The sequence below is a fragment of the Egretta garzetta genome, unplaced genomic scaffold (assembly GCF_000687185.1).
Source record: "Egretta garzetta isolate BGI_Z169 unplaced genomic scaffold, ASM68718v1 scaffold175, whole genome shotgun sequence".
Taxonomy (NCBI): domain Eukaryota; kingdom Metazoa; phylum Chordata; class Aves; order Pelecaniformes; family Ardeidae; genus Egretta; species Egretta garzetta.
The window spans coordinates 1,899,119-1,908,941 of record NW_009259860.1 but is presented as its reverse complement, the minus strand read 5'-3'; the positions used below and the strand labels follow the sequence as shown (position 1 = coordinate 1,908,941).

The 9,823-nt window shown below is 39.2% G+C and overlaps 1 protein-coding gene across 1 annotated transcript in view; it reads right to left on the bottom strand.

Annotated features, from left to right (window-relative positions):
- BNC2 (basonuclin 2) overlaps positions 1 to 9,823 on the bottom strand; it is a 237,643-nt gene that overhangs the window by 95,111 nt on the left and 132,709 nt on the right. The window contains exon 4 of the mRNA XM_009640045.2: positions 6,181 to 6,416. Coding sequence (XP_009638340.2) covers positions 6,181 to 6,416 — 236 coding nt within the window. The remainder of the gene's footprint in view (positions 1 to 6,180; positions 6,417 to 9,823) is intronic.

Genomic DNA, 9,823 nt, shown 5'->3' with positions numbered 1-9,823 from the left:
TGGAACGACAACGACTGGGAGGCAATGACAACAGAATACGTAAGTTGTAGTGAAAAGAGAGGGAGGAGGGAACAGACAGGCACAGGGAACAAGAAATAGGCAGGGCATATACTAAAGAGAGCCAGATTTATATCCCATCTGTACTGGGAGAGTAGAAGGCTGGATAAATGTTACCCAGCTTTGAGCCTTGGTCGCTCTGAGGGCCACTGTTGAAAAATAATGTCGGAACAAAAGAACACATATGAGTGTTAACAATAATTACAAGGGGGGAAAGAAAACGTCAGATAGAGGTGTATCTAACAAAGCTGCAAAAAGTAAATAAAGCTGTAAAAGGCTACCTCTCTCTTCATTACCAGATAATTAAATGTGGGTGGCAGTTATTATTGGAAATAGGAGCTTGCCTGTGAAGGACTCTGATTGTACTTTGGCTTTGTTACAGCCTTTACCAGATAAACTTCTTAACCTTTATCTGCATCAGTTTTACTGTGCATACAAAGGGCATCACACTCATGGTGACATGGAAAGACTGAGTAAGTTACCGCTGCTTAAAATGCATGGAAATCCCCCAGTGGTCACTGCTAAACAAGTGCAAAGTATTAATTAAGAGACTGACAAACAGACAAATGAGAAATGAGAAGCAATATCAATTAAATAAATGCACAACCTTCACATACAAAACCCATTTTTATTGTATTAATGGTGTAGAATTGTCATCAAACTTTCAACTTTTTTTCCATCCATATCATAATTTGATTGCCTATTTCTCTTAATTTTCTTCATCACAAATAATATAACATACCACCACTTTAAAGGTGTTCTTCTTATAAAAGAAAAAAAACAGTAAATCAACTGATAGCACATGGGAAAAAAACCTGACAGAAACTTCATGTGACTTGTGATTATAGATAGCAGACTGCATTGAACTGGAAGTATGATATCATCATTACAATGACCGCTTGTCTACTTTGGAAAAGCTGATATCCTCAGAGCTGCTGTTTGTTTGTTTTCTTTCTAATGTTCCTTATGTTTAAGCAATAGATGCTGTTTGAAAAGCTGTTTAATTAAATAGCCTTTGCACTTGGGCTCTGTAGCAAAAGTTCAAACATCTTAAAAGGAGGCAAATGAATACAGATGGGCAAATGAAGACTCTAAATTCTCTAAAAGAAGTCAGACAGCAACAGAACCCATGCTTTTCTGCGATCCTTCACAGACAAGCCAATGGTGGGAAACATGTAATTTTGAAAACAGTAAAGCCATTTCCATCTGTGCGTATGGTTAGTATTTACCTGCTTAGAAGGGATGAGGTGCTAAAGGATTACTCAGAGAAAGAACAGAAAAGAAATTAAGAATGGTATTATTAAAGATGCTCAAATTTCTTTCTTTTGTCTCTCCCCAAATCTCTGACCTAATCTGCACATAAGAAAGGTGTGCATGAACAGCCTAGTTGTGGGAAACTAGGGCAGCAAATGAAAACAACCCATTCCATCAAGAGCAACTAAGTTTTACAAAATTTTGAGAAGCTGTAAGTCAAATATGACACCCGTATATGTGAGCATGGAAATTGAGTATGCATATAATCGATTTTTTTTTAAGAACCTCAGAACTGAATTGTTTAACCTGCACCTATGTATTTCATGTTTTCAGTGAGTTTGTTTTAGTTAATGGGACATTGTCTTGAAAAAATGGCTAAATTTCACCCCCATTGTACACCTCCTGATAGTTTACTCTTAGCTGACTTCAGTGACTGCAACAGTTGTTCTTGTTCAACAGTTGTTTTAGCCCTACAGAACCAACACAGCACTGGGAGAATAAACCACAGTCCATCCTGGTTATCATCTGAAGAGTTAACTAAATTCATAAAGTAGAGATTGTGCCATGGGAAAGACCTTAATTTAGATTAGTAATTCCCCGTGCACTGTCCAGTGCACGAACTTTTGTAAGTGAGTCACCTTTTGCACCAATAAACCACCCATACTTTTCCAGCTGGCTTTACTTTTCATTTTTTTATTTTTATATTTTTTTAATTTCTCATAGCTGTGAGTGGCACCAAAGACTCAGACAGCCAAGATACTGCCTATGAGCTACTTGAGCTACTGACTAGAATCTCCTTTTTTCAAGGGAACGATGGTAAGAATGGGAATCCTACATCTAGTCCCTTTTCCCGATTCTGCCAATGATCTGTTCTGTGCCTCTGCTTCCTTCTTTGTACTGTAAAGATAATATTTATCTTCCTCTTTTACACTAAGGGAATACAACTATTTGATCACAAAACAGTTGAAAAAGTGTTGAGCTGTTACTCAAAACACTGAATCATTATTTGCAAAGAGTCAGTTTATGGCCTCTAAGTTGTGGCCGCATGTCTTGTCATCTACAACTGGACCAGTGTAAAAGCTGAATGCCCCAGCTGTTCACTGCTAGTGCCGTAATTACTCTCTAGCTTTTTCCTCTCAGAATAAGCAGAGTTAACTTGCACATATTTAGCAGGAGCATTTTTCTAACCTGGCTTGTTTAGAGAGAACCTGGCTAGGGAGCAATTACACATGAAGTTACACTAGCAAATGGGTGGGGTAAAGTATTCTCCAGTGGTGGAGCAGAGGAGAACAGCTGGCAAAGTTACCTCTTCGCTCAGCACAGCTGGAACCAAACCAGGGCTGGACGCTTACCACTGAGCCATTCTTTACAGCAAAAGCAACTTCACCCAAATCAGTGGAGGCACTAACCACATCTCTTTGAGTAGCAGGTGCAGAATCTGACCCAAAAGAGCTACTGTTGTTGACAGAATAATTTCTTGTCATGTAAAGACAGTTGTTGCGTTGGCTGATTGCAAAGAAAAAGCCCACAGGCTCGCTAACAGCTCCACACCAAATACAGTAACATACTTCCTTCAGATAGGCACCAGGATAAACAAGCCTAGAAACCAAAGAGCTCTGGATGCCCATGGAGCAGACACAGTCCAGAAAGTTTCCTTATGCATTACGGTTTTTTTGAGAATCACTTCTAAAGATGAGAGAACAACTCCTCCTCCAAAACTTTAATCCTGTGAGTAATGTGATGTGACTGCTGACCAAATTGTCACTCACTGACATTTCAGAGATAGGTATCTATCTATTCACCAGAAATGAGGTTTGCTGCACGGAGGCCGGAGAAAGCTTGCCAGGTCTTAATGCCTTTCAGCCATTACTGGCAATGCTGTGACTGTGCCCAAATGTGAAAGGCAATGTATCACATTTCCTCCACTGGCTTCAGGGTTCCTTCGCTTCCTGTGCTCCATTAATGCATCCACTGAATGAAGCAATAAATACTGCATTTTTCTCTGCCCACTGCTTTTTAATTTGTTATTTAGAAACATTATTACTCAAAATGAGGGTATTACAAATAATCCCACCCACCTAGGCAGGGGTTTTCTCTTCTTTCTCAAGTGGAGCAAACAGTGAGGTTTTTCTCAAAAGTGGCTGAGAAAAACTAATTTTTTTTTTCACGGGAAAAGATTTTCATTATAGATCTTAAGCAGAAAAGAAAATATCTGGCAATACTAAAATAACTGATTTTGAGTGGATACATCTACACGAAGATTTCTTTTTTTTTTTTCTCCTTCAAAATAAACTCCATTTAGGGAAAATATTAAAATATTCTAACAATTCCATCATGATTCAGGGGAAATTCAGCACAGATTAATATCTCAGACCTTCCCAATTCTGGGGGAGCTTTGGAGAAACTCCAATTCTGTACCAGCTTTACAAATCTTTTGCACTGTGGTTAATTGGTGAACACTGGAACTTGAACCAGGATTAAGTATTGTGGAATCTGTCACAACCATTCCCTTTCCCTATTCTGGTACTTTTCTTAGTCCTTGCAGAAGAGAGTTAGGGTACTGAGTCTGTGTGTTCCAAATAAGTTCTGTATTTCTGAGCAAGTGTTCCCAAAGCTACTAAACTTCCTTTCCCCCTGCCCTCAGCATTTCGTTAAGTTACAAGTTTAAAATACTAGTTAAAATACTAGTTTTATTACAAACAAGCAAGTTTACCGGTTTGCGCTCTTCTAACTACAGAATTATAGCAAATTTTTTTTAAACCTTTTGCTAGAGAGATATATTTATGTATTTGATGTACAATGAGTATGTAGGAATGTATGGTAAAATTACCAGCATTCACTGGACTAGGTTATAACTTAAAACAGGTTTGCACAGACAGAACTGTATTTCCAGACTGAGAGTCAGATGTTCCTGAATTCACTGCATGACAGTCCACCACCGGTCCCATAGCTCTGCGATATTCTGGATGATTTCTTTTGGTACATGATACTTTTGGTTCTCCTATTGGAGGCTCATGCCATTTCGTCAGAAGCTTTTTGTGTCAAAAAGCTGAGTCTGAAAGCCTCAAACAATTCCGTGAAGAGTTCCAATTCTGTAATGACAAGCCCCATGGAACAACACCTTTTGCTTGAAGGAGACATTACCTGTAATTCTCAACTGTATGCACTTTTACTGTGCTAGTGTGTTACTACACACTTCCTTTCAAATTTCCCTGCATGTCCCTTTCCCCCTTTTTATCAGGTAGTTGCAATAGAGTTACCTTTTAAACAAGACCTTTTTATTATCACAGATTTTATTAATTTTCCTAAGATTTCTCTTCATATATGTTTTACTATGCAGTTTCTCTTTCTCACGTACACTGAGCTTCCTAGCTTTAATGGAAACAAAATGCATTTTTTCCCCAGAGAGGCAGTGGAGCCTCCATCCTTGGAGCCATCCTTGGGGCTTGGAGCACAGTCCTGGGCAACCAGCTCTAGGTGGCCCCCATTGAGCAGGGGGGTTGGACGAGATGACCTCCCTTCCAACCTCAACCAGTCTGTGATTCTTTGAAATTAGAGAGCTAAACTAACAGGCAGGCATGACTACACCTATCACAGGTCTTCATTCACCCACTAACACAATCCACAGCCGAGCGCTAACAAAGTCAATATGTGGCAAGACTGTAACAGCTGCCCTTAACTTTCATTGATAATTGTTCTCCTTTAACTGACATAATATTCAATATATTGTTGTTGAATGTAGTAATGGTAAAATTCATGCCTCGAGGGCTACAATGTGATTGAGTTTTAGCCAGATAAGCTGAACTCTGACCTAATGGTGTATTACAGGCCTTTACACCACTCAGATGCATAGGTCACAATCTCACCCTGTATAAACCTCTATGTAATTATATTACAAGCCATTCTTGCATATGTTAAGATCATTACAACAGATAATTAAAACAAATTTAAAAATAGAGTCAGAATTCCTCAGAGCAGGAATAAAGATTCCCACATTTTCTGTATAGTGCCATGCACACTACCATTGCCTAAGAAAGTAAAGAAATAAAGCAGAAACTAGAATTTTTGAAGTTTTTCAGGCATGTTCACTGCCATAACTGGATGACTTCTAGATAATGCAAAGTTCTGACAAAGTCAGAAGCAATTACGAGAACTCAGAAGCATGTAGCATTAGATTCTCAATCACAAACGGTCTTATAAAATGTGGTAATTCACTTTGGAACCCAACAGATGATGAAATTCTTCAGATAAGAAACCATACATATTCATGACCATACTCATAAAGCAAGCCTGTCCATTTTTTTGTTTACTTATTTTTTGTTTTGCTTATCTTACCATAAGCAATCTGCATGTAACACTTTATTTAAAGCTACCTTTTTAAAATGGCCTTATAAACAGGATTTTCCTGCTCATACATTACACTGTAAGGATACTTTGCAACACAACCACGATCACAACTCCCATTTCATCTACCCGTTATTAGATACCCTGCTAAAGAAGGAAAGAAAAGATGAAGGAGCTGTTGACTTGGATCTTAGTTTTTTAAGTCGAACAGTAGCCCTTGAACACTTGCCAGTTGCCTTTGATGACCAAATGAGGATTGTGGCTAGCTAACCTCAGTATTTGCAGTATTCAAGGTATTTCCTACAATAAGCGTAAGCAAGTACAAATAAATACTACGGTACGAAGGAACCTGCATTTTTTTAGCTTAGGAAAAATTGAATGTTTAATTTTGCCAACATGATCTTCAACATGCCACACTAAATTTACTTCCTATCCTTCTACCTCTTTGGGTGCACGGTCACTACATCTGTACAAAAAAAATTTCAGTTAACTGGGTTTGAAAACATGCTCTGCTTTATTTCCTACCTGAAGGATGTAACCTCGAACATAGTCTCGAAGTGTCCAGCCTAAGCCATGCAGAATATGCAACACCTCCTCTTGCTTCAGCACACTGAAGAGTCGGTCAAGTAGTATCTTCAGTCGCACAGGCACAGCCTGAGTACCATAGAGCATCAGGCTGCTGATGTCAAACACAACGTTGGACTGCACAATCTCCACTTGGGTTGGGTGGTAGAGGTGTTGAGTACTAAGCTTGTCCAAGGCTGAAAGAAAAGGGGTTAAATATAAGAGAAGAGCTAAAGGAAAGACAAGAACATAATAAAAAAAAATTATCTAAGCACACTGAATTTGGCAGATGTACTTATTCCAGAGAAATACCACCTGGACAATTCATAGAATCAAAGACTAGTTTTAGCTGGAAGGGACCTTTAAAGGACATCTAGTTAAACCCCCCTGCCATGAGCAGGGACATCTTCAACTAAGGGGCTCAGAGCCCCATCCAACCTGACCTTCAATGTTTCCAGGGATATATCACCTTTCCAGGCAGCCTGTTCCAGTGTCTCACCACCCTCATCATAAAAAATGTCTTCCTTGTATCTAGTCTGAATCTACCCTCCAAGTTTAAAACCACTACCCCTTGTCCTATCACAACAGGGCCTGCTCAAAGTCTGTCCCCATCTTTCTTCTAAGCTCCCTTTAAATACTGAAAGGCTGCAGTAAGGTGTCCCTGGAGCCTTCTCTTCTCCAGCCTTAACAACCCCAACTCTCCCAGCCTGCCCTCATAAGGAGATGTGTTCCAGCCCCCTGATCATTTTTGTGGCCCTCCTCTGGACCCGCTCCAACAGGTCCATGTCTTTCCTGAGGACCCCAGAGCTGGACGCAGTACTCCAGGTGGGGTCTCACCAGAGCAAGGTGGAGGGGCAGAATCACCTCCCTTGACCTGTTGAGCGCGCTTCTTTTGATGCAGCCCGGGATAGGGTTGGCCTTCGTGGCTGTGAGTGCACATTGCAAGCTCATGTCCAGCTTTTTGTCCACCAGTACTGCAAGTCTTTATCTGCAGGGCTACTCTCAATCCCTTCATCCCCCAGTCTGTATGGGGGTTGTCCTGACCCAGGTGCAGGACCTTGCACTTGGCCTTTTTGAACCTTCTGAGGTTCACATGAGCCCACGTCTCAAGCTTGTCTGGGTCCCTCTGAATGGCATCCTATCCCTCAGGTGTGTCAACCGCACCACTGGGGTTGGTGTCATCTGCAAATTTGCTGAGGGTGCACTTGATCCCACGGCCTATGTCATTGATGAAGATATTAAACAGTACTGGTCCCAGTACGAACCCCTGAGGGATACCACTCATCACTGAGTGATTCTTTTTCACAGATGCAGTTCAACCCAGGCCTAGTTTCCAAAGGTCACAATTAACTTTAATTCCTGTAGCAGAAGGGTGCTCAGCTGAGCCCCAGAGACTCCAATACTGGTAAGTTCAAAAGAAATTACAGAAAATTTACGATTAACTGATGACGAAGACTGAAGCTATGCAGAATCAACTGGGACTGCCAAAGGTCAGTGACTTAACCTCTAGGGGAAAAAAAGAAAACAAATACACCCTAAACCCCAGCCTTGTAAACATGTTAAAAATTACTCCCCTGATTTACCCCAAATTCTATCATTAATTCATTGCTACTTGAGCTGGCTAGTTTGTTTTACCCTTTTGTGTGAATTTCATGTTATTCACTGTGACGTGAAGAATTTAGATATGAGGGGAGGGGAGGTTTGCAGGATGAAGGTAATTCTTATCCCCTTGTGAAGTTAAATATGGTGGAATTGCATATGACATCATGCACTTTACTGAGTATCAAAGTTTAAACTTAATTTTCTTTCCATTTTGTGCACTGTGTTAGAGTACCTAAACTTCTCACTGTTTTTTTTAAACAAAACTTTCTGAGCATTTAAAATAATTTTATAGGGACTTCTTCTCCCATACTGTGGTTTCTTCTTGGCTTATGGTCACTGGAGAGTTCATGTACTCTTGATAAATTGCTTTCTTATATCCAGAGCGCGAAGGCCCTTATCATTTACTTGCTGGCTTCATTCAATACGTTTACTCCAAGGAATACTTTGTCAAAGAGTTCTGGTTTCCTCATACTTCATTTCTTGCAACTGATTTGTCTGATCTTTCCTATTCTAGTGGTTAAGTCAACTTTGAATAAATAGCTTTAGATATTAATTTAACATTCAAAAAAGATAAGGAATTGGCAAGCCTAGGGACTGCAGTCCTATGTCTCTCCACAGGACATTTATGCTGCAGAATGTGAAAAGTGGGATTTTTCTTCCAAAACCTCTTCTTCCAAAGTGCTTCAGCTATATAGGCTTCATGATGTGGGACTTATTTATTCACAGGTCTAATGAATGGGATTTGATTGGAGCTTAAACAGGTCAAATACTTTCCTACATTTTTTTGCCCCTTTCATGTATGACATTTTTGTAACATGATTATTCTGCTACTACCCTAACAGATGCATCATCAAAGTACTCAGATAGAAAAGCCTAGAAAATTGCTTTTGTCATGTGCAGGCTGTGCTGTATGTGTGCTAATATGTATGTATGTGTACCTGCGGGGCAGAGCACCCATTTGGAAGCAGTAAAATAAAGTAAAATATTAATATGTCTTAAAAAATACTACTATTACTTGCAATAAGAATGCTGTAAATAATATTAGTGTTAATAGATGTAACACCTTCTACCAGACTATCAAAATAATTAAGCAGATCTGGATCACCTTGAGCTTTCTATCTTCAGTCTTACAGAATAAGAATAAGGTCCAAAGAGGTTAACTGGCTTCTCCAAATATGCACAAATTCAGACCAGAGTAGAGATCTGAATTAATCTTTTCTGAATACTCAAAGCCTTTTAATCACTGCATCATACTGTATTTTTAATGTATCTTAATATTTGTTTTTGTTTCTCTTTACTTAACAGTAAACCCTGTGCCTGCAGTAAGGAAAAGCAAGTTCTTCCAGCTAAAGATGACTTGGCTTGCTGAAGATTTTAAGGTCATGATTCTACTTTGGTCCAAGTCAGAATGACTGTAAGACGTCTATATCTAAAGACAACTGTGTGGATTATAAAACTAATAACTAGAATGAGATTACAAAACTGTGGACCCACTTCATATAATGTGACCACTCTGAGGATAATAGCTCTGGAAAGGCTGAGAAGTGAAGAAAGAAATAAAAAAGGTCCTTTTAAATTACCAAGCACACTGCTTGACCAGCGGACAGAAATTTTCACAAGATACCCTGTATTATTCCATTTATCTGCAACATTTGTTTTCAAGCAACATTACCTATAGATACCCGCTTCTCAAAACACACACACACTCACACACAAGTAAGAGTTAGTCTGGTGTTGAATTAACATTCCAGGTGACAGTGAAATTATCTCCGAGTTTGACTCATGGCCTTATCCTGCACATTATATGATAAATAAATAAGCAGTGAATTTTATCCTTTGAAGTACAAGTCAGGATATACACCAAAATGTGTAATTTATAACACAACAAAGCATATGTTTTTGCATGGGTGTGTAAGAACATTTGCAAACTAAAGACAGACCTCGTGCTACAGCCAAAAAAAAAAAAAAAAAAAAAGGAAAAAGTTGAAAATGAAAGAAAAGA